The 26708-nt window shown below is 36.5% G+C and overlaps 1 protein-coding gene across 1 annotated transcript in view; it reads left to right on the top strand.

Moving 5' to 3' along the window:
- RYR2 (ryanodine receptor 2) overlaps positions 1–26708 on the top strand; it is an 814256-nt gene that overhangs the window by 374848 nt on the left and 412700 nt on the right. Inside the window, exons 11-12 of the mRNA XM_018042460.1 lie at positions 11997–12071; positions 17947–18103. Of these exons, the coding sequence (XP_017897949.1) occupies positions 11997–12071; positions 17947–18103 (232 nt within the window). The remainder of the gene's footprint in view (positions 1–11996; positions 12072–17946; positions 18104–26708) is intronic.

Here is a 26708-nt window from a genome sequence, read left to right as displayed (position 1 = left end):
AAATTTGTGTTTGTATGGTGTTTACTGTGCATTCTCATGGGAGTTTTAATCAGAGTCCCAGAACGAAGAGCATATATTGTCCCATTCAATTAAGTGTAATTGAATTGGAGAATGAGGCTTAGCAAAGTTAAAATATATATATATATATAGTTTGTTTTTTTCCCCATGCTTCCTGTTCATGTTGCTTTTATGGATTGATTATTGACATGTTCGTAAAATATAGCATCACTGTGGTTTTATTTTAAATTTCTCAAGAATTTTTCAGAAAGATATATGGCTCTAAAACCACCAGTATCCAACTTGTCTGAACAACAATAAGAGTCATAAAAGTATCATCAATGAGAGTTGTGAGCAGTCAGGTGAAAGGGAGAAACGCAATGAAGATTAACTGTAGAATTGTAGTTTCTTAGTTCTTCAAACTCTTCAAATAGTGAGATAGAATAAATTAAGGATGAACAAGTTCTGGTGCTTGGCAAGAGATTTGTCAGATGCAACACAGTTTTTAATTATTGCTTTTAAAATAAGATTTCATTCTTGAGGCTTGAAATTTGATCGCCAGTTTTTATTTCAAGCATGGAATCTTTTACATGAGGATATTTTCTATTGTAGATTCTGTGTCTGGATTTTACCTTATTTACTTCTGTCCATTTTTTATGTGAATATAATAAAATATCAACAAAAGCATTTCTTTTATGTGCTGACACTTTTACTAATGGATTAAATATACATTCTCTGAATTATGTCATACTTTTAAATGAATAAATTTTAAAAGGGATCAGTTAAGAGAATATTATTCAGAATTATTGTTTGGTATCTCTAATGTGCAAACCATTATTAGGGGAACTCTTTTTTGCAAAGTATTATTGATATATTAAAACATGTTTTACCACATAGCTCATAAGTAGTTTTATTCACTCAATAAAAATTTGTGAAAAGACTGCCATGTTCTGGGTGTTGGGGTTATAATAGTATCTAAAAAGATACCAAGTCTCTTTTCTCAAGGAGTTTCCATCCTAGTGGAGATATTTGACAGTAAAAGCTTAAAATGCTTGTCTATAAATGCACACACATATACATGCGTGTGTAGATAAAGTACACCCAGTGATGTGTGTATGTCTTGAGGTTGAGGGGAGAGAGGGGGAGGGTGAAAGAGAGGTTGTCCTGTTTCCATCTTAGCAGGTATCACTGTTTGCATGCAATACTTGCTTTGTCCTGTTGCTTTCAAATTCAGAACTGTTAAGTCATTGTTTCTGACAGTGTCTGGAGATAAATGCTACATTTGCTTTCCAGAAGTGACTCAGCTGGCAAAAGCCTTGCTGTATGTATGCATGAGAATATTTTCACCTTCATGCCCCTTTTAATATTATGACCTAATGAGCTTTACTTGGTAAATAATTGATTAAGGCATGAGATGGGTCTGATCTAATGAATTAAATGTCTCTCTGGCTTAGCAGAAGATGCATGGTTTATATCTGAGTACACAGTTGGATGACTAATATCCTGCAGGGTATGTATGCCCTCAGTCACTACCTTGGAGCAAGCTTCCAAAGCGGCTGTTTTGCTCCAAAATGGTCAGGTTATCACACAAGAACTTTCCTTTCTTCTCTTCTCCTTCCTGTCCTGTGAGTACCTCTTTAGCCTTGGTCTGGAAATAAGATAGGTTTGTCAAATAGTTTTACTAGAAGAGTAAGCACATGAAGAAGAGCTATTCTTGATTCTTTGTCTCTTCTCCCTGGAAAGAACTTCAGTCTTTCAGCTAAACTTACCCTTTTTGCTGATTGCAGAGAGCAACCTGATCTTGCTTTGGCCTGTCATCCTTTAGGAGCCTGACTTGGTCTAGAGTGAAACTCTCAGTGAATGACTGAGCTAGAAGACAGTATTTACGAAAACACAGGCTTTGGTATTTCCCTGGTAGTCCAGAGGTTAAGACTTTGGCTTCGAATGCAGGGGACATGGGTTCTATCCCTTGTCAGGGCCTAAGATCCCACAGGCTGCAGAGCACCAAAAAAATTTTATATAATTCTTTAAAATTATTAAAAATACAGACTTTGAAGGCAAAGGATTGAAAATATAAAAATTGGAGCCATTTGATTTCAGTAAAAATTAAAAAGCAATTGAGGTGTTTTCACTGAATGTGAGTGAATTACAAGAGACAATAGATTAAACATCAACACTGAGAAAAAAAGAAAAATCTCCCAGTTATTTTCTCAGTGAAAATTTAAGACCATTTTCACTGGCTCACATTTAGTTTTTTAACTTAATCCAAGTGTAAGCAATATCTTTCAGGAAGAAAAGACAAGACAAGCTTCATCTTCTTTTTAGTTTCCATGACTTTGTGGTTGTATTTTATTCTGTACAGACCGAAAAGTAAAAGGGGCAGCATGTATTTAGTTATTTTCCTGCTCCAGTTGTATTTATATGATCCTTTTAATATGGAATCAGAGTGTAAGGATGTTATTGTTTTTAATCCACTGTAATTCATTTACATTTTATATAGATGTGTTATCTCAAAACATGACCTTTCTGCTTGTGAAATAACTTCAATAGAAATCTCACAAACTCCGCCCTGAGTAAATATGCAATACTTCTTTAAGTGCTGTATAGGCATATACTTCTTGATTTCTCTGTTAGATGAAGAGATTCTTGACAGCTTGCCTTAGCACCTGCCTGGGGCTGAGCTGATCAGTCAAACACTCTCTTAGGCACATGCATAGTAGATGGGGTCCAAGCAGAAATTCTACTGAGGAAATATGTAGTAATCTTTTAATCTTAGGTCTGTCTTTCAGTCACTTTAATTCAATTCATTTAATGTTTATTGAGGGCTTGTAGGTTCTAGGCATTTGGTGTGTGTGTGCTGACTGTAAAAAAATGAGATTGTAGGAGATTGTGGAAAATATATCTTTTAAAAAATTTTTTCAGGCAAGGCTTTATTGGGGCCTCTGCTGTAGCAGGAGGGAACAAGATCAAGTAACAGTTTCCCGTGTTTGCTTCATTGTGGGGGCGGGTGGGCGTCAGGCTTATTCCTTACACTGGGTGAGGGTAGAGGATATCCAGGGCTCAGGTCAAAAGAGGGTAGCTTAGGTTGGAAAACATATTTTACTATTTTACCCACTGAGGAAGCTCAGGCAAGGAGGAATCTCTGTTGCCCTTGATTTTAAGGTGATACTTTTGTTAGCCTATAAGTTAATAAAACAAACTTTTCTTCCTAATAAGTACTTTGAAACTGCCATTCAGATAGTGTCAGCTCTCAGGGGAAATTGTGTGTGAGTGATTTGCCTCAGTATCTAGGGTCTGGTAATACATTACTACACAGAACTCAATTTGGTTGAAGATGTGTTGGTGGTAGAATTGTCTTTAACTGCCCCAGATAAGTGCCCTGTGTCACATACTGTCCTTATTGGTGTGTGTGTTCATCTCTCTGTTTAGTTTTCATCCAGGGTTGTATTATTCATTCCTTACCCCTTTTATATAGTTATGTGTATATGGGAGTTTGCATACAAGTGCTGATGATCTTGTATTTGTGAAAATAAAAAATGGAGAAAAAAAAGGCATGCATTTTTTGTAGGTTAAGAACAGTGGGATGCCTGCATGGAGAACCACTCTGATTAACTCAGGAGGGCTTGACGCCCTCACTTGCCTGATTTTGGTGACTCCTAAAAGATTATCATCCACTTGCAATTCCAGGAGGGGAAGAAATGCCATCATAACTAAACCAGCCTACCAACCTGAGTGAATAGAACACTATTTTGAGGACAGTGAGTCCCACACCCTTGGTTACGAGGAAGCATCTCAACTTCACATCACTCTACAGGGAAGAATCCCTGTTCCTATAGCGTGAATCTGAGGCTTAAAGGCAGTGATTAAAAAAAAATAGTGGGGTGGTTTGTGGGTGTTTTGACAATCTGATGTATCTTATAGTTTCTTCAGAGAAAATTCATACACTTGCCAACATGCAGAACTTTTGCCTGTGAGGTGATTTTTGTGATGTTATTTTATGATTTCTCCTGGTACTTTTTCTATTATTTTTTCCCCAATGAAGCAACTAGCAGTCCCAGTGCACTTTTCTTCTCAGGGAAGATTTGAGAGTTGGCAGAAAGCTTAAGGTTTCTACAGGGTACTACCCTTCCTGACTTTTATTCCCTAAAGACTAAATCCAAAGAAGTCATTATGCTTAGTGTCTTATACACAAGGGAGAACAGGAAAAGAAGAGAAGAAGAACTTTTTCCCTAACTTAAGACACTCAGATGAAGCACATGGATAACCATATGCCCACACCCGAAATGAACCACAGTCCAAACCTCACACTTTATATGAAATCTAATTAAAATGGATCATAGGCATAAATGTAAAATATAGGACATTTAGGAAAAAATCTTGTACATATTTTGTTAGATATATACCTAAGAAATGTACATTTTCTTTTTGGTTGATATATAAATGTCTTGTGTTTTAATTTCAAATTCCTGTTGTTCATCACTGGTGTGTAAGAAGTCCAGTTTGTGCCTTAATTTTATATCCTACAGCTTTCCTATAATTGCTACTTAGTTCCAGGAGTTTTATTTTTGTTGTTGTTGATTCTCTAGAATTTTCTACGTAGACAATCATGTTACCTAATAACAAAAACAGTTTAAAATTTTCTTTTTCAATCCGCATACTTTTCCTTTCCTTTTCTTCTCTTATTGCATTAGCTAGAATTTCCAGTACAGTGTTGAAAAGGAATGATAAGAGGGGAAATTCTTGCCTTGTTCTTGATCTTAGGGGAAAAGCATCTAGTTTCTTACCATTAAGTAAGATGTTAATTGTAGGTAATCTTTATCAAGTTGAGGAAGTTGCCTTCTATTCCTAGTTGACAGAGTGTTCATTGTGAACGGATGTTGGATTCTCTCAAATTCCTTTTTCATTTGTTCATGTAACTGTATTGTTTTTTATTCTTTAGCCTGTGGCTGTGATGGATTGTATGAATATTCAATTATTTAAATTTATAAACTTGTGTGTAAAAAAGGGAGAAAAGCAATCATTTTTGCTACATACTTATATTAAAGCAGTACATTTCTTTTGAGATAAATAAATAGTGGTAGTTACTGTGGATACCAATTGTGTCTTTTAAACTCTATTTTGTTAGCATAAAAAAAATCATTTTTTAAAAGTTAATTCTGTGGTCAGTCATTCATTTATTGAACATTAAGTTTGGAAAAATAAAGAATTCTGCTATTTATTCTTACTGTCCTGCATTGTGGTAACTAAAATACAGTGATAATGACTTTTTTTGTCCCTACTAAATTCTACATAAACATATCATAAACATCTGAAATGGCAAGGCAATCTTCAGAAGTCAGTAAACTGCTTTTCTCTATTTTTAATTTGTGTAACTGATTCATTATCAAAATTGAATGTGACTGAGTAAATTTCCTTTTATTATTTTTTTGTTCTTTTGTTGTTCAGGATTTGTTACACACTCCAGCTGCTATTAAGACAAAAATGAAACCAAAATGTGTTCAAAAATAGAACTCTAATAGCAACATTTCTTATCCCCATGCTTTAAGGTCATATGGTAAATGTTAAGAAAAAAGTTCAGTTGGAAGAAAAAAGGTGATGTCTGTGGTATTGCAGTAATAATTGACTATAAGCTGTTCAGTGTTAAAATAATGTACTAAATTTAGGGCTTCCCTGTGTTGAGGAAACAAAAGTAAATTGAAAACGACCTAACTGATGTTTTTGTAATTCAGTCAGAAGATAGTACTGTTGCTCATGCTTTACTGATCAAACAGAAATTTTTAGGGGGATACTTCAAGTGCTCTGAAACACTGATTTTACCCATCATTATCATGGAAAGAAGGATTCCCTTGCAATGTGGATATTAATTTCAGATTTAGAAATATAGATAGATAAATTGGATTTTCTTTCAGTTATTGTGATGTTTAATTTTATATAGAAAATTCTGAAAGAGATAGGAATATCAGACCACCTGACCTGCTTCTTGAGAAATTTGTATGCAGGTCAGGAAGCAACAGTTAGAACTGGACATGGAACAACAGACTGGTTCCAAACAGGAAAAGGATTATGTCAAGGCTGTATATTGTCACTGTGCTTAATTAACTTATATGCAGAGTACATCATGAGAAATGCTGAGCTAGATGAAGAACAAGCTGGAATCAAGATTGCAGGGAGAAATATCAGTCGCCTCAGATATGCAGATGACACCACCCTTATGGCAGAAAGTATAAAAGAACTAAAGGGCCTCTTGATGAAAGTGAAAGAAGAGAGTGAAAAAGTTGGCTTAAAGTTCAACATTCAGGAAACAAAGATCATGGCATCTGGTCCCATCACTTCATGGCAAATAGGTGGAGAAACAGTGGAAACAATGGCAGACTTTATTTTGGGGGGCTCCAAAATCACTGCAGATGATGACTGCAGCCATGAAATTAAAAGACACTTACTCCTTGGAAGTTATGACCAACCTAGACAGCATATTAAAAAGCGAAGACATTACTTTGTCCACAAAGGTCCATCTAGTCAAGACTATGGTTTTTCCTGTGGTCATGTATGGATGTGAGAGTTGGACTATGAAGAAAGCTGAGCACCGAACAATTGATGCTTTTGTACTGTGGTGTTGGAGAAGACTCTTGAGAGTCCCTTGGACTGCAAGGAGATCCAACTAGTCCATCCTAAAGGACATCAATCCTGAGTGTTCATTGAAAGGACTGATGTTGAAGCTGAAACTCCAGTACTTTGGCCACCTGATGTGAAGAGCTGACTTATTAGAAAAGACCCTGATGATGGTAAAGATTGAAGTCAGGAGGAGAAGGGGATGACAGAAGATGAGATGGTTTGATGGCATCACCGACTCAATGGACATGAGTTTGAGTAAACTCCAGGAGTTGGTGATGGACACGGAGGCCTGCTGTGCTGCAGTCCATGGTGTTGCAGAGTCAGACACGACTGAGCGACTGTACTGAACTGAATTTTATGTGTCAACTTGAGTGCGTCATCAAGTACCTAAATATTTGATCAAACTATTTGATCAAATTATTCTGGGTGTTTCATGTGAGTGCTTTTAGATGAGTTTAACATTGAAATTTACAGAAGAGTAAAATTGCCTCCCTGGTGGCTCAGAGGTTAAAGCACCTGCCTGCAATGTGGGAGACTTGGTTCAATTCCTGGGTTGGGAAGATCCCCTGGAGAAGGAAATGGCAACCCACTCCAGTATTCTTGCCAGGAGAATCCCATGGATGGAGGAGTCTGGTGGGCTACAGTCCACAGGGTCGCAAAGAGTCAGACACAACTGAGCGACTTCACTTTACTTCTTCAAAATTGCCTTCCCTTATGTGGGTAGTCCTAATCTAATCAGGTAAAGACCTGAATAGAACAAAAAGGCTGACTCTTCATGAATCAGAGGGAACTCTTTCTGCTTACTGTCTTTGAGCTGAGACATCAATATTATCCTCCCTTTGAACCGAACTGAGATCTGAACCTGTGATCTTTGGACTAGGACTATGCCATTGGCTTTGCTGGTTCTCAAACATGGACTGGAACTTAAATCATCATCTCTTTGGGTCTATAGCATATCTTAAAACTTGTCAGCCTCCATAATTTCAAGAACAGTCTACTTATAGTAAACTCTTTATATAAAATTGCATGTATTTATAGGTGCATATATATATATATATACATACATATATGCATATGTATGTACATATGGGCATATATATATATATATATATATGAATAGTTCTATTTCTCTGAGGGACCCTGACTAAAACAATTATGAGAACTTTAGACCTTGAATTTCATATAGCTGCCTCTCTCTGAGATTAAAATTAACAATAATACGGGTATGATCTTTTGGATTGGTGTCAGCAAACTCAACTTGTGGCTTAAATCTGGCCCACTACTTGTTTTTCTAAATAAAGTTTTATTGGGACATAGACCTGCACATAGACCTGTTCTGAAACACTGAATTTATCTATTATTATCTTGGAGAGGAAAATAGGAATCCCTTGCAATGTGGATATTAATTACAGATTCAGAAATATAGATAGATGAATTGAATTTTCTCTGAATTAGTTATTGTGATGTTTAATTTTATGTGTCAACTTGTGTGGGTCACCAAGTACCCAAATATTTGATAAAACTATATGATCAAATTATTCTGGATGTTTCTAGTTTCTCTGCAGAAGGGAGGGGTCTCTTTAAGCCTTGAATCTTTTGTTAACAATGTGTTTTATGATTCTGTGCTGAAGCCCACTAATTGGAACTGTGTATCCTGTAAAATTTTGGGATAAGTACATGCTGATAAATGCCAAACTGTCAGGCTGTGAAATCTTTGTAAGGACATATGCTTTTATCCGTATGCTAATGCTAGATTTTTTGGGGGCTTAGACTCTGAAGATGAGCTATCCCAACTGTCAAAGTGCCTGCTTTTTGCTGAGAAATAAGTGGTTTGACATCTGAGATAGTGAGATAGGCTTAAAGAGTATTCTATAGCTGAAAATACAAAAATAGCTCACTACTTTCATTCAGTGAACAATATTATAACACTTTGAGAAGTGGAATTGATGACAGGAATAATTTGTCCTTATTAAAAGAATAACTTTAAAGGACTTCTTTGGGCAGTTTTATGTGATCAGCCTGAAATATGAGTTTGTTAATGAAGTTTGTTATATTGGAGGATAATGTTTTTTTGTAGGCCATAATTTACAGCCTGAATCCTGGGATTTTTTAAAGTATTGTTGAACAAGGCACATATTGTTGGTTAACAGGTGTGCATATTTTAAAAATTCCTATTCAGTAAAATTTCAGTGACTTCTGATTTGTGAAGTAGAAAACTCTTTAAAAATTTCATTACAAATAATATTGTCACACACTTTCTTTTTTTCTCTGTAGCTGTAACATTGTTTTGGTTCATTAGTTCAATAGAGGTAGTGAACAGAAAGCTGTACACTTGCTTTTGCATTCTCTAGTCTCTTCAGACAATTCTTTGGTTTGTTGGATTTCATTATTTCTTCAATAATTAAGGATTGTAGTGTTCAATCTCTAAATGTTTACCTGTCCATCATAAATGTGTTATGAAGTTTTCTTTTATAAATTATGTTCTGGTTAGGGTATAATTTCTATTTCCTCTTTGACCTATAAGTAATTTAGAAGAGTTTCTTACTTTTCTGAATTGTTGTTTTCATCATGTTAGTATTTATTCCCGTTTTATTTGTTATGATCAGAAAATATATGAGTAAATAGCTACACTTAAAAAAATCTTAACCCATGGTGGATTCATGTCAATGTATGGCAAAACCAATACAGTATTGTAAAGTAAAACAAAGTAAAAATAAAAATTAAAAAAAAAAGCAAAAGAAAAAATCTTATAAAATTTTCTTTATGGCCGAGTATGAGATCTTTATTAAAAGTCTGGGAGAAACAAACACAATATTATAAAGCTATTATCCTCCAATTAGAAACAAATTTAAAAAAATCTACGTTTGTGTGTATCTATCACTATGTACAATATATATTGTGCACAAATGCACGTGAACATATATCTATATTTTGTCACTCATTACTTTTCAAGTTCGTACCCAGAGATTCTAATTTAATGGTCTGAGAATTGTCTGGGGGTTTTTAAAGAAGATTTCCATGTGATTATAACATACAACCAATACTAAGAATCACTATCCTAATGAAATAATGATTTTAATCTAGTGATTCTCAGAGTATGGACTGGCTGTACCAACATTGCCTGGGAACTTGTTAAAAATACAAATTATTGATCTTACTAAACTGGAAACTCTGTGGGCCCAGGAGTCTGTTTTTATGTTTTTATTAGATTATAATTGCTTTACACTGTTTGTGTTAGTTTCTTCGGTACAGTGAAGTGAGTCAGCAATCTGTATACACATAATCCCTTCCTTCTGAAGCATCCCGCCCACCTACCCCCATCCCACCCCTCTAGGTCATTACAGAGCACCAGTCTGAGCTTCTTGTGCTATTCAGCAGCTTCCCACTTCCCACATCTAGTTTACACATGATAGTGTAGATAAAAAAGTGAAAGTGTTAGTTGCTTAGTCATGTCCAATTCTTTGGGACCCCGTGGATTGTAGCCCAGCAGCCTCCTCTGTCCATGGAATTCTCCCGGCAAGAATACTAGAATGTATTGCCATTCCCTTCTCCAGGGGATCTTCCCAACCCAGGGGTCAAACCCGCTTCTCCTGCATTGCAGGTGAATGCTCTGCTGTCTGAGCTACCAGGGAAGCCCATAGGGTATATATATCAGTGTTGATTCCCTCTGTTTGCCCCACCCTCCTCTTCCCCTTGTGTCCACATGTCTGTTTTCTGTGTCGGTGTCAAATTCCTGCCCTGCAAATTGATTTATTGGTAACATTTTTCTAGAGTCCCGTATACCTGCCTTAATATACATATTGTTTTTCTGACTCACTTCACTCTGTGTGACAGACTCTAGGTCCCTCTACATCACTAAAAAATGACTCAATTTTGTTCCTTTATATCACTGAGTAATATTCCTTTGTGTATATGTACCACAACTTCCTTATCCATTCATTTTTTGATGGACATTTAGGTTGCTTCCCTCCAGTAATCTGTATTTTAAAAAACTTGAAAGATGATTCCAGTATTCACTAAAGAATGAGTACTACTGATATATAACAGTGTTTTGACATTACGAGTAATCTTGTCCCCAGAAGTCAGTTCATCTTATCTGGAAGCATTTTAGATTGTCACAACTTGGGTGATCTCATACAAGTTGTGACTCAAGTTGTGGGTCGCGACTTGGATGGCTTGTGTTTGTGTGTAGTTGATAGAGGCCAGGGATGTGTCAGCTACCCTACAGTGCAGGGGATAGCCCCTCACAGCAGAGAATCACCCGGACCAAAGTGTCAGTAGTGCTTCTGGGTAGAAACTGATGCAGATTGTAGTTTCCCAACTTTGGCTCCCTCTTATGACCAGCTGGGGATTCCAAATTTAGTTTAATTTGGCCAGTGTTAAGGGCAATATGTCAGGATTCTAAAAGCTATCCCCATGATTATATTCACAACCACAGTTGAAAATTCCTGCTGAGGACCCTGGTCATTGAGGTACCTAAAATTATTAAGTTCTAGTGGATGGGTCAGGGTGATCTTGAGTTAATTTTACTATAAAAAGTTAAAAAGTAGTCATTGTTAACCTCCTGATGTGATGTAATAGGAAGGCAAACACCATTTTCTGAAGTGTTCTTGCCAAAATATCTCAATCTTAAACATGAGCAAGTTTCTAGATGTTTTAATCTAACTACCAACTTAGAGGCAGATGTTAAAAAAACACTGTGAAGATGTCATCAGCAAAATCAGAAGGTAGAAAGTACTCCAGGACAAATGATAACTTTTTTTACCCAACAAATAAATAGTAAGAAGGAAAAAAAAAATAGGAGAACTGTTCTTTGTTGTCATTTAGTTGCTAAGTCATGTCTGACTCTTTGGTGACCCTGTGGACTGTAATCCACCTGGTTTCTCTGTCTTTGGGGTTTCCCAGCCATGAATAATAGAGTGGGTAGCCATTCCCTTCTCCAGGGGATCTTCCCGACACAGAGATCGAACTTGCATCTTCTGCTTGGCAGGTGGATTCTTTACCACCAAGCCACCTGGGAAGCTATAATATATTACACTCCAACAGCACTTAAACTCTGAACAGAGTACTTTTATAGACTGAAGTTTAATAGTGAAAGTATTCACTGGGAGAGAGAAAACAATGGCCAGGGTGAGGGAGAGAGGATGAATGGGATTACAGGGAGTAAATGACAAAGAAATGTGTTTGAATCAATTGTTGATTCAGATCACTGTTATCACTGTTATTTATATTTCCAGCTATATTCTCTCCAACCAAAAAGTATAGCTTTTACTGTTTATCCAAAGCTTTCCCGTTTACTGTCTTTCTTAATTGACTTGAAAAATAGAGTCTAAGAGTACAACGTTAAAATTGGGCTTTTTATAGTCATTTTTTTTTTTTTTTTACAGAACTGTTCATTACGAAGGTGGTGCTGTATCTGTTCATGCACGTTCCCTGTGGCGACTAGAGACACTAAGAGTTGCGTAAGTAGAACTTCTGAATACCTCCCGACGGTTTGGGTACAAAAGATTGGGCTGGCCAAGATGTTCATTTCTGTAACGTCTTACGGAAATGGCCTCAATGAACTTTTTGGCCAACCCCATATATCTAGTGCTGTTGAACTTTTCTGCAAAATGGTCATGCTAACAAACAACACATAGATGAAACACTCTCATTTTTTACCTTCCCCCTGCATTTATTTACCTTTCACTAGCCTACATTCTGGAGAAGGTGATGGCATCCCACAGTAGTACTCTTGCCTGGAAAATCCCATGGATGGAGGAGCCTGGTGGGCTGCAGTCCATGGGGTCGCAAAGAGTCAGACACGACTGAGCGACTTCACTTTCACTTTTCACTTTCATGCACTGGAGAAGGAAATGGCAATCCACTCCAGTGTTCTTGCCTGGAGAATCCCAGGGACGGGGGAGCCTGGTGGGCTGCCGTCTATGGGGTCGCACAGAGTCGGACACGACTGAAGCGACTTAGCAGCAGCAGCAGCAGCCTACATTCACCAGGTAGTAAGCAATGGTTTTATACCATCTGCTAATTTTTAGCCTCATTTGGTTTTATGTTATCGATTCATCCCAGTCTATGCCTCTCCTGGCAGGAAGAGCTCCCAGTGCAGAGTAATGTGAGGTTTGGAATCAGGACAAATAGTTTGCAGGCCTGTCACACATTTCAGATCCGGGCTTGATCTGAATCGCATTTCAGATTACATTTCACATTTCAGATTACAAAGGCATATGTAAAAAAGTGGAAACTTGAACCCGAATGAGGTGTGAGAGTCATCACTAGCAGTCACTATCTTTACTTAAAACTAGCTTGATAACCGACTGAGAAATGTGAATTGAAAACAGACTCACTGTGTATTCATTATACAAATAATGATTATCTTTTTTTTTTCTGATGACTTCAAACAGCTGTCCAGAGATTGACTTTTAGTTACTCTAAGTAAATGCAATACTGATGATAAAGGTGTCATTTTGAACTATTTTAAATAGAATTTAAATATCAATCAAATTAAAATAAAAGATTAGAAGGTCATTTTTGTCCAGAAATCAGAGTTTTCAATGTATTTGTTCCCTGTTACATTACACTTTAAAATTTTATTGCTTTAGGGTAATAGACTTCCATGGATGTGTGTAGAGAACTGTCTTATTATGGAATTGCTGTATTTTATTAACTTGATATTTTGAGATTAATGATTAAAATAGTTCAGTGGTCCTCACTTTTTTTTTTTTTTGCTTATGTACTCTGTGTAATAATTTCAAATACTTTGTATTTCCTTGAACATTGCTAGGCTCATCATAGAATTTTTTTCCTTATCAGTTTAAATAGATGCTTGGAATATAACTTACAGTGTATTGTAAGTAGTGATATTTTACGATAACATGGGTAAACTATACTCATAAAAATATCCCATTGAACTTGTGTACTGCTGCAATTTAATACCCATCTTTATTTATTTAAAAATGCATGAACATGGTCTCTTTAACAGTGAAAAAATATGTTGTTCATCTTTCTCATTGAAATCATATTCGCTTACTCTCCCATGACAGAATTTTACCCCAAACAGATTTTTTATGATTGATTTTCTGCTCACACTCTCTACTCCTACTCAACAAAAATATGCATGTAAATTAAATTTATTTCTATATTTTCTTACTGTAAGTATGCAACTTTTAAAAGTGCTCTATATTGATAATACTGTTTCAATCAATTAATTGATAATGCTAAGTTTCTTTCTATACAAATTCACAGTTGGTCAAACCCACTGAAATATTAAAGCTGATAAATCTTGAACTTTAAAGTAAAATTTTATGGACAGTGAATCTATTAATGGGATGGAAATAGAAGAGATGACTTATAAAGCAAAAGGAAGAAAGCTCATAGCGTTTATGTGCTTCATAAATTATATAGAGAATCTAGGGAAAAGAATTCCAAATATATACATATATTTCTATAATTTGCCTTATGTATTATTAAAAATGACAGCTTAATTAGAGATGAAATAGCACCTTTATAAAACAGATTTCAATGTTTTTTCACATTTGTAGATCTACCTACCCTTCACAAATCGTGTACTTAAATTATCATGTTATCTTTTTTTTTTTTTTTGAGGAAGTCAGGTCCTAAATCTGTCTATCACTTGTTTTAAAAAACAGGATAAGAGCTCCTGAAAGCCTGACGAAACTTCTTTTTCATTGTCAGCATGTTATTGATGAGCTCTAATTACAGAAATACTCTTGAAAGTATCCCAATGGATTTCTTCATTGAAGTTTTTTTTTTAAAGATTTGGTTGCATCTTTGACCTCCTTTGGCATCACTGTAAATATATAAATTAGATTGCATTGAATTTGCATGTGTTCTTTTTATAGTCAGTGGTCACATTATTACTTACTTTTCTTTTACTTTGAAAGTGATACTCAAATTTCTGTTTATGTGTATAACAGAACTATATTCCAAAGGTCAATGTTTATATTGTAATCTTTGGGATACCATATGGTTTTTTCCTCCAGTGAGGTGCCAAACTATATATTTGTTATAATTTATGTAGTCCAGTAATTATATATTTTATATTGCAATCTCTTACAAATAACATTAATTGTGTTAAAAGTTTTTCAGTATCATGAACTTTTTAATGAAGTAAGCTTTAATTTGGGGAGTCAGATGTAATAGAAAACACATTCCTGTATTATACCCCAATGCAAAGTTTAAGACTATTATATGTAGGATATATGTTGGCTTCTGTAATAGGAATGATCACTGCAATTATAAATACACATGATGTATACTTACAATTCTACTTTTTTATGTTACAATGTTTTTAATAATTAATATCCTCATTCCTTTGAGATATTTACAAGTAAATGTAGTTAATACATGGGGAACAGTTGTCTAATATGTTAACATAGGAAACTGGTTCATATAACTACTTTATTTCAACTGTTTTCAGTTTTTACTGAAATATTAGTTTCTTACTCTTGATTCTCCTGGCCTTGTCCTCTTTTCTTTTGGACCATGGACACATGAGATGAGCTAATTTGAGCACTTGTGAGCTAAAGAAAATGTGCTTAGACTTCACAATGACTGAGAATTGGACAAGTTCATTCCATTTCTAACAGAATTCCCTTGGTGGATTGAGAAGAGTGCTTATGTATATGAACCCTATTAGATTTGAGCCCAGATAGATTTGAACATGGGATCCAGAATACTCTCTAGAAGTTCTGGTGAAAAGTATGTATTTGGACATACTTATGGACTATTTGAAAATGAAGTTGTTTTCTCTGGTTAGAAGGAGTCATTATTTGATAAAATATTCAAATGCTCCTTGAAATAATAGAACGGTATTAAAAATAATTGCTTTTTTATAGCATCTGCAAACACTATACTTAATTTTATGAGGGGAATACACAAAGCTTTTCTATTACCAGAGTAGAAATGCTTTAACATGCTATTGTTGGTAAACAAAATTAAATTTCATTTTTAAGGCACTACTGTGTTATTATCTGGAGAAGGAAATGGCAACCCACTCCAGTGTTCTTGCCTGGAGAATCCCAGGGACTGGGGAGCCTGGTGGGCTGCCGTCTATGGGGTCGCACAGAGTTGGACACAACTGAAGTGACTTAGCAGAGCAGTGTTATTATCAGGATTTATTGGTACATGGTTATTATTTTAGTAGGAGGACTTATCCAAAGTAATTATCTTTATAAACATTTCCATGTAAAACTTGAACTTATTACAGTATCATTCTAGTATTAATTTTCCAGGCTAATACTTCAGGTTAAGAAAAAATCCAGGTTAGGGAAACAGCATTCAGTTCAGTTCAGTCACTCAGTTGTGTCCGACTGTTTGTGACCCCATGAACCGCAGCACGCCAGGCCTCCCTGTCCATCACCAACTCCTGAAGTTTACCCAAATTCATGTCCTTTGAGTCGGTGATGCCATCCAACCATCTCATCCTCTGTTGTCCCCTTCTCCTCCTGCCCTCAATCTCTCCCAGCATTAGGGTCTTTTCAGCTCTTTGCATGAGGTGGCCAAAGTATTGGAGTTTTAGCTTCAACATCAGTCCTTCCAATTTCCTTTAGGATGGACTGGTTGGATCTCCTTGCAGTCCAAGGGACTCTCAAGAGTCTTCTCCAACACCACAGTTTAAAAACATCAATTCTTCGGTGCTCCGCTTTCTTTATAGTGCAACAACAGCATAAAATTGACTTAAAGATAATTTGTTGAAATTGGCATTAATAAATCTACTGCAAATCTAAAAAAGATAAAAATAGTGTTCGTAATTTATAGAATCTTAAAGTTTTTAATGATTCTATATGAAAAGAAGTTTATTAACTAATAAATCATGTTGGAATCCTGTAATATTTCTTTTTATCTGTTTGATTAGTTTTGTAGTGGTAAGAGCCTCTACTGTAATTATCTTTTAAATATTTACGCTTGTGTGTCTTGTGTTTCATTTCCTGTTTGCCATTGGCATGTGAAGCTTCATGACATAGGCAGTGCATTCTTTTTAGAGTCTACCTTTCTCATTGTAAAGTAATCAACTGTATCCTTTTATGGGCTTCCCAGGTGGCTCAGTAGTAAAGAACCTGCCTGCCAAGCAGGAGATGTGAGTTTGATCCCTGGCTCAGGAAGATTCCCTAGAGAAGGAAGTGACAACCCACTCCAGTAATCTTGCCTGGGAAATTCTGTGGACAGAGGAGCCTGGCGGGTTACTGTCCGTGGGATCACAAATGAGTTGGACATGACTTAATAACTCCACAATGACAATAATATCTCCTTTATACTTTTTGCCTTGAATTTTAATTTGTCTGATAGCAATTTTACTATCATTATTTTCTCTCGGCTTTATGGGCATGGTGAATCTTTTTTATTTTTACTTTATTGGAAAAAAATGTATTTGATTTTTAGCACATTTCTTATCATTGATAAGAGGCTGTCCTTACTTTGCACAGTAGCATGATAACTGAAAGTTTCCATTATTGAAACCTTCTTTCCACTCTTTACCATAGTGAGGACAAGGTTCTCTTATGTATAGTTTTCAGTTAACACAGTTCTATACAATGCCAGAATGGTCTGTATCTTCATTTTTCTTTTCTTCTCTATCTGAAATCCACTATTTTTAAAAGCAGATTTTGATGATCACAACTTTGCTTTTTATCTTTTTTGTGCAGCTTTAGTTTGCATTTTCTGTGTTCTGCATGTAATTTTTCTCACGATTTTTTTCTCTTGACCCTATTCAAATTTAGTTTCTTCCTTTGTCTCTTTTGTTCCTTGGTTTTTATTGATATCATTGTTCCATATTATTAAAATTTAAAGCATAGGATGGGATTTCTTTTTTTCAGATAAATATCTAATTCAGTTTGTATATATGAATTCTAGTTAACATAATTAGGCATTGACTCTAATACCACTTGCCTTCAAATCTGTTCAAATCCAAGAAAAAACCAGTCAATCCTAGTTTATGAGTTTTATAAGTTTAAAGTGTCATTTTAATCTCATAATGTCTTTATTTGGGACTGGTGATTAGAAATTAACTCAGAACACAAGTTTTTGTCATCTTAGTAGTGTTTGGTGTGGATAGTATTATATTTGATGTCAGAAGACCTTGAGATAAATTTTGCTTCTACTTATTATTATCTACATGACATTGAAGATTACCTATAACCATTGCAAATAACCATTTTGTTATTTGTGAAATAAAACTGTACCACCATCATAAGGTTTTTGGAAACACTCAAGAAGACAGTATTTGTAAAACCTCCTTGTTCATTGTCTGACGCATACATTTTAATTGTTGTTTCTCTTGTCATTGTGTTTGCTATTGGATCAAGTCTTAACATTTCTTGTTAGGTGGAGTGGAAGCCACATAAGGTGGGGACAACCTTTTCGACTACGCCATGTCACAACGGGAAAATACTTGAGTCTCATGGAAGACAAAAGCCTTCTGCTCATGGACAAAGAAAAAGCTGATGTCAAATCAACTGCATTTACCTTCCGATCTTCCAAGGTAAGACAGAGATACAATTTTGGATTTCCCACTGCATTTGCTTTGGTGTTAGAAATACAAAGAAAAATGATGTATGCTTTACACAAATTTCTAAATTCCCAGTTTCTCTTCTATTCATTCCTCTTCAGTCAAACCCATTTCCTAAACCACTAAAACCTGCCCAGGTGTTTCACTTGGTTTGTCGTTCTTTGGTTATTTTCATGTAGCATATCCATCCGGCTCCTTTTAGTTTTCTTAGACATTGAGAGTGCAGTGAGCACAGACCTCGTGCTGCTGTTGCAGAGCAGTGTGAGGGGTGCATCAGCAGAAGCTGTTCCTCACAGGCTCACTTACACGTGCTCTTATATACAGACCTTTCTTCTTATGTCGCTGCATCCTGCGTGAGTGAGTGAGTGAAGTCGCTCGGTTGTGTCCGACTCTTTGCGACCCCATGGACTGTAGCCCACCAGGCTTCTCCATCCATGGGATTGTCCAGGCAAGAGTACTGGAGTGGGTTGCCATTTCCTTCTCCAGGGGATCTTCCCAACCCAGGGATCAAACCCGGGTCTCCTGCATTAAAACATCTAAGAATGTCCTTAGATCTTTCTTGAGAATTCCTCTGAAGTAGATGTTGAGTAGAATAGACAAAATAAGTGTACATCAAAGTCAGGTTGAAATGCTGGTGCACAGTTATACTCTCTCAATACCTGATGTGTGTGTGTGTGTGTGTGTGTGTGTGAGCTGAGTCATGTCTGACTCTTTGTGAGCCTATAGACTGTCGCTGAGTCGTGTCTGACTTCCTGTGGGCCCAGAGACTGTACTCCACCAGGCTCCTTTGTCCATGGAAATCTCCAGGCAAGAATAATGGAGTGGATTGCCATCTCCTGCTTCAAGGGATCTTCTCAACCCAGGGATCAAACCTGTGTCTCTTATCTGGATCTCTTACATCTCCTGCATTGGCAGACGGGTTCTTTACCACTAGCGCCACCTAGGAAGCTGCAGTACCGGATAAGAGATTCCCAGCTCACCTGCTAACCATGCCTCAGCAAAACAGCACATGTCCTGAATAGTCAAGTGTCTCAGGAATAGTCAGGTGTCTCTGAAAATCACTTGTTCATTTGACACATGCCAAGTGTCTGTTGTGTGCCTTTTTAAGATAATTGTATATTTCTGTCCTTAATTTAATGATTATTGTGAAATTTGGGCATTGTGTCTGAAATGGTATTGAATTACTGGTTAGCTTTGTCCCAGAGATACATATGCCCAAGGTACAGACAAAGGTATGTTTGAACAAGACCAGAAGTAACTCTGAAAAGATAGTATCTGAGTTTACATCCCTAATGCCATGCTCTCAGGTCTCTTGCTTTGGAAGATAGAATGGTGGAAGATGCTTCTGATTTGATGAGTTCTCCCAAGTTTTCCAGGAACGACAGCCTGTGTAGGTCCCTATTCATTCTGGTGGAAACAGACAAGGCTGGTCAGTTCCAGTGGATAATCTGAGACAGGATCAGCATTTGTAGTTGTTATAGGGACCCATGGGGGAGCTCTGAAGCGGGGAGTACTTGGCTGGACTTCAGGTGGGCAGTTAGTTGCTCCTTGTCTCTATAGTTGGATAGTGCAGTTGATCACATCGTAAAGAGACTTCGTGCCAGTGGGCTTCTTCCTCAAGACTTTAACCGCAGAGGTGGGAATTTACTAGTTTGTCCACTGATAATCCCTCAGTCCAGAAAGACAAAAAAATTCAATCTGCCAAAGACGATCAGTTATCTGATGGTGAAAGCCCATTTCAAGAAAAAAAGATGGCAGAAAATTGGAAAAGTGCAAAGAAATGCATGACATCCCAGCAAAATAAAGCTTCTGAAATAAAATCTCAGAGAAGGGGAAAAATATGAACAGGCATATCACATTGAAATAACATTAGAAATTTTTTCAAGGCATGGCATTTAAAAAGGTAAATATATATCTAACAAAAACTGGAGGTGAAAGAGGAAAAGTAAAAGGTGCTCTGATTGCTTCTAGTAAAACAGTGATAAGTCAAATAGTATTTTCTAAAAGTTTCAAAATCAAGTAACAAAGAAGATATTTCTGAGTAAAAAGCCAAACATTCAACTGTAATAAAATTTGCTGAACTAAGGTAGTGGAAGAAAGGAAAGTCTGTAAAAGAAGGGAAATGGACATTTATTCACCCAGAACGTATGAGGATTCACTTGATCTCAGCTGGGGGTAGGGAAGATGCTGATAGTCCATGCCTTCCTAAATCTTGTTACGGGCACTGGGAAGCAGGGACCCCTTCTTCCCTAAATCCTTCACCTTTTAAAGATGACAGTTGCTACCATTCAGTGATTCTTGGTAAGTCTACAGTTTGAGCTGAGTATTTTCCGTAAGTGATCTCACTAGGAAACAGAATCCCCATTTTACAGATGGAAAAACTAAAGGCAGGAGAGATGAGTCACTTGCCTACCTTCTATGGATAGTCACTTAGCTGGGTGTATAGAAGAGCTGGTAAACATGAGGTTATCTCTGCTCCAAACCACTGCCCAGGGTGGGTTTCAGTAACCAGGCCTGATCTCCAGGTCTGGAACCCTGGACTGGCTCGTCACTCATTCACCCTCAAGGCTGTCAGAGCTCCCCAGGACCTCATGTAGTGAAGCACCCTCCTACCCGCTCTACAGGCTCCCAGCCAGCTGCCTGACACTATTGTCTGATTGTGGTCTCCTCAGTTCCTGTTATTGCTGGAGAAATCTGACATTCATCTTTCTCTTTTCATTATTTCTGTAACAATCACATTCCTAAAGTCTTCAGAAATATTATTTTACTATAGAAAGCTGAATACCTCCACAATCTGTCTCTTTTCATTCTTTCTGCTATAACAGTCCTACTTCTCCAGGAGGTAAATGGATGCCTCTAGCTTTTTTAGGCTCCAGAATCACTGCAGATGGTGACTGCAGCCATGAAATTAAAAGACGCTTACTCCTTGGCAGGAAAGTTATGACCAACCTAGACTGCATATTAAAAAGCAGAGGCATTACTTTGTCAACAAAGGTCCGTCTAGTCAAAGCTATGGTTTTTCCAGTGGTCATGTATGGATGTGAGAGTTGAACTATAAAGAAAGCTGAGCGCTGAATAACTGATGCTTTTGAACTGTGGTGTTGGAGAAGACTCTTGAGAGTCCCTTGGACTGCAAGGAGATCCAACCAGTCCATCCTAAAGGAAATCAGTCCTGGGTGTTCATTGGAAGGATTGATGTTGAAGCTGCAACTCCAATACTTTGGCCACCTGATCCGAAGAGCTGACTCATTTGAAAGACCCTGATGCTTGGAAAGATTGAAGGTGGGAGAAGAAGGGGGCAACAGAGGATAAGATGGTTGGATGGCATCACCAACTCAATGGACATGAGTTTGGGTAGACTCCAGGAGTTGGTGATGGACATGGAGACCTGGTGTGCTGCAGTCCATGGGGTTGCAAAGAGTTGGATGTGACTGAGCGACTGAACTGAACTGAACTGAGCAAAACAGGGGCTGGGTTATTCCAATGGAAATGCAAATGCAAAACAGACACGTATATTTACATTTCAAAATGTCTTGCATACATTTCTCCATTGATCTAGCAACATTCTATATAAGTGCATTTTAAATGAGAGGGGTTTTCTTATAGAAATAAAACTGTGCACATTACCTTTATCATTCCTTGCCATGGCCAAAAAAAAAAAAAATGAAGTAAAGACTCAAATGTTTAACAAATATTAATAGAGTTGGTAACTTAGTCGCATTAACTATGAGAATATATTGACTTGGAAAGATATCCATCATAATATTGTTGAGTTAAAAAAAAGCAAATTATAAAGCAATTTTAAAATCTTACTTTTTTTTGTAACTGAAGAAAAAGACCTGAGTGTGTGTGTTTGGATATGATTATATGTTAGATGTGAAAAATCTGCACTAATCTTTTAATTTGGCTGCTTTAGAAAGATCAAAATGGAGTAGGCAGGAGAGAGAAGAAAGGATTGGGAGGTTGAGATTAGCAAATGCAAACTATTATGTAGAGAATGGATAAACAAGGTCTTATTGTACAACAGGGAACTATACTTAATATCGTGATAAACCATAATGGAAAAGAATTTGAGAAAAATGTGCATATATATGCAACTGAATCATTTTGCTATACAGTGAGAATTAACACAACATTGTAAATCAACTATACTTTAATAAAATATAAAAAATAAACCTAAAAAACAGATCAAAATGGAAGATATATGAGAATATGAGTGCAAGGGGAACATTTTTATTTAAAAGAAAATCTCTGTTTTGCCTGTTATGATAGCCATTTTTCCATTGTAACAAAAAAATAAGTTAAAAAATTCAACCATTGCACTGACATACTTGGACATATGTCTTGTGCACATTTTAAATTTCTTTCTTCATGGGGCGACCTCGAAGCAGAAATACTGACTCAAAAGCTATGAATATTTTTAAAATCTCGAGACAGTTCTCACACAAGGCAATAGCTTTTGAAACATTTCCCCATAAATATCTCTGCTTCTGTGCTCTCAGTGTTATAGTTTACATATGAAGAAGTTTTACTGACCAGATTCTTCCGTGGTCTCTGCTCAGAGGTTCTGTTTCTGGCTTTTGGTGATTTTATACTGTCATAGCTGACATTGAAAGCACAGAGAACTGGAATTTCAGTATTGCCTTTTAATGAACTGTTTGCCTGCATACATGCACGCTAAGTTGCTTCAGTCATGTTTGACTCTCTGCAGTCCCATGGACTGTAGCCTGTGAGGCTCCTCTGTCCATGGGATTCTCTAGGCAAAAATACTGGAGTTAGTTTCCAAGCCCTCCTCCAGGGGATCTTCCCAACCCAGGGATCACGCTGAGGTCTCTTAAGTATCCTGCACTGACATGTGGGTTCTTTACCCCTAGAACCACACGGGAAACCCAGTGAACTGTTTGATTTCTCTAAAACTGGTCTCCTGTATGGAGCTCACATTCATGGAACCACTCTAATACACAGGTTGCTAATAACACACTATCAATTTGTGTAGAACATGGTTGAGAGTCATGAAAACAGAGGTGAAATAAAGGAAAACATTTTAATTTATTTTATTGAAGTATAGTTGACTTAGTGTTATGTTATTTTATGCTGTATGGGAAAATGATTCCGTTGTACATGTCATATACATTATTTTCCATATTCTTTTCCATTATGATTTATAGAATACAGTTCCTTGTGCTACACAGTAGGGCTTTATTGTTTGTCCATCCTATGTATAATAGTTTGCACTTGCTAATCCCAAACTACCAATTCATCCCTCCCCTGTCCCCTCCCCCTTGGCAACCACAAGTTTGTCTCTATGTCTATGAGTCTGTTTTTGTCCCATAAATAAGTTCATTTGTATCATATTTTAGATTCCACATGTAAGTAATATCATATGGCATTTACTTTCTCTTTCTGACTTACTTCTATTAGTATGATAATCTCTAGGGCCATCCATGTTGCTGCAAATGGCATTCATTGTTTTTATGGCTGAGTAGTATTCCATTGTGTGTGTGTGTGTGTGTGTGTGTGTGTGTGTATGTGTGTGTGTACCACATCTTTTTTATCTATTCAACTATTGAGGGACATTTGGGTTGTTCCCATATCTTGGCTATTGTGAACTCAATAGCACAATTTTCATAGTGCTGCTATGAAAATAAGAGTCCCTGTATCTTTTTGAATTAGAGTTTTTCTGGATAAATACCCAGAAGTGGGATTGCTGGATGGTATGGTAACTCTGGAGGCTTCTCTGGTGGCTCAGCAGTAAAGAATCCATCTGCAATGCAGGAGAGGCGGGTTTGATTCCTGGGTTGGGAAGATCCCTTAGAGGAGGGCACAGCAACCCACTGCAGTATTCTTGCCTGGAGAATCCCATGGACAGAGTAGCCTGGCAGGCTATAGTCCATAGGGTCTCAAAGAATCGGTTATATCTGAAGCAATTGAGCACATGGAAACTCTATTTTTAATTTTTTGGGGAAATCTTATTGTTAAAATCACAGAATTTTTATTTTAAAATCACTGACATATAAGGTAATAAAGTGTTTTCTATGAAGTAAAGGCAGTAACTCTATTATTTCTAAAATTACTTTGTTCTATTATATATAATGTGTAATCATTATAGAAGATTTTAAAAAGAAATAATGCAAAAATATGGGAGGGGTAAATTAAAATTGTGTACTATCCTTCACTCAGAAACAACTATTGAGTGTATGTATTTCAGTCTTTAACAACTATATACATATTTTTCTACTAATAGGGCTAATTCTTAAAATTAAAAATTATTCGTGATGAAAGGTGCAATTACATAATAAAAAAGCATTGAACTTAGAACTAACTAAAATAGAGTAAAAGTACAGTTCATAATTATAGATGACATGTTTTTAAAATAAAATACTGTTTTTATACTGTTAACATTTTAGAGAAGATGATATAGGTAAACAATTTCTTTCATCCTTTTGGTAAGCATCATACTTGGTCATGGTCCCTGGCCTTTGAATAAATCATCATGTTTTCTTAAAGATGTATCTCATTCTTGTTTTCCCTTAATGCCACTGACAAGCTGAAAATGCTTGCTATATTTTTACATATTTTTGCTATACTATATCCAGTGAAAATAATGAGTACTTATATTTCTGGAAGGCAAAGATATGTGTGTAAGATATTTCTTTCGTTCTTGGTGTACTTTGAGTATACAATTCATAAATGACTATTGGTTGACATAATTACTGTGTTGTAAGCCAAATTTTTATTACTGGTGAAAAATTAGACCTTTTTTAGAACAGTTGAAAATGCCAACTTTTATCTTAGAATCAAGGGTATGGTTTTAGAAATTCTGAAGTGAAAATCACCTCTTAAGGACCCTTATTTTACATTAGCATTCCCTTACCTATGATTGTGTGAAACTGCTCTGAAAGTATATTCTTAAAACATATATATTTAAATATATATAAATAAATATGTATTCAAAATATATATAAACATTTATATTTATATATAACATATATATATTTCTTAAAATATATATATTTTAAGAAAACATTAAGATCATTCTGGGCTTCCCTCATAGCTCAGTTGGTAAATAATCCACCTGTGATGCAGGAGACCCCAGTTCAATTCCTGGGTCAGGAAGATCTGCTGAAGAAGGGATAGGCTATGCACTCCAGTATTCTTGGGCTTGTAAAAGAATCCACTTGTAATGTGGGAGACCTGGGTTCGATCCCTAGATTGGGAACATCTCCTGGAGAAGGGATAGGCTACCCACTCCAGTATTCTTGGACTTGTGAAAGAATCCACTTGTAATGTGGGAGACCTGGGTTCGATCCCTAGATTGGGAACATCTCCTGGAGAAGGGAAAGGCTACCCACTCCAGTATACTGGCCTGGAGAATTCCATGGACTGTATCGTTTGTGGGGTCCCAAAGAGTTGGACATGACTGAGCGACTTTCACTTCACTTCACTTCAAGATCATTCTTACTTAAAATTTTGAGAACAGCTTTAAAAACCTGTTCTACCAGTTAATATAAGGAGCGATTTTTAAAATTGTCATTGGGATATCTTTGTACTAATGAGAATACTCACTAGCCATTCTCATATTCAGGATTTGCAGAATAATCAACAGTTGTTGATGATTGGATGTATTCAGAATAAACACAATAAAGCAAAAGACAATTTATAACATCACCGATGTTGTCCCCTTTTCCCCCTCAGCTTTAGGGAGATATAACTGACATTTAATAATGTGTGAAAATAAGATTTACAATGTGATGTTTTGATGCACATATATATTGTGAAATCCTTGGTCTTTTTTTTAAAGAAAGCATTTTATATCATGAAAAATTCCATTTGATTAATGCAGGTTTTCATAGACCTTTTCTTCACTTTCTCTACTCCTAGAATTTTAAACCATTACATTAGGGTATTGAAATGTCAGTTTTAATCATAAGGTAGGTTGACAATTACCCATGTATTACACTGCCCCCAAGATGTCATTTTTTTTTTTAGCTTAAAATGCCACTAAAATGTTCCTCTGTGGGTGATTTTATCCAGTCTTTTTCCTCTCATGAACCATGAATAGAAACCTTTGGCTATTGAAATGATGGAATACCAACCTCAAATAAGACTTCCAATGAGATTACAAGGATTATGGAGCAAATTGTAAAAATAGAACAAAATATTTTTAGGACATAGTTTTAGCATGTTTTTATTTGACATTTTTATTCTTGGCTCAAAAAAATGTTTAATATGTTTTAAAATGTATAGACCCACACAATAAAAATAAGAGTCAAGCTAACAGTTTACAATGTGTCAAGTAATGTGCTAAGTCCTTTTATGTGTTTTCTTATTTAATTCTGCTGCTGCTGCTGCTGCTAAGTTGCTTCAGTTGTGTCTGACTCTGTGCGACCCCATAGATGGCAGCCCACTAGGCTCCTCTGTCCCTGGGATTCTCCAGGCAAGAACACTGGAGTGGGTTGCCATTTCCTTCTCCAATGCATGAAAGTAAAAGTGAAGTCGCTCAGTCGTGCCCAACTCTTAGCGACCCCATGGACTGCAGCCCACCAGGCTCCTCCGTCCATGGAATTCTCCCGGCAAG

The sequence above is a fragment of the Capra hircus genome, chromosome 28, assembly GCF_001704415.2.
Source record: "Capra hircus breed San Clemente chromosome 28, ASM170441v1, whole genome shotgun sequence".
In the NCBI taxonomy this organism is placed as follows: Eukaryota; Metazoa; Chordata; class Mammalia; order Artiodactyla; family Bovidae; genus Capra; species Capra hircus.
The sequence above is the reverse complement of the archived record's forward strand: the minus strand, read 5'-3'. Positions and strand labels throughout refer to the sequence as shown.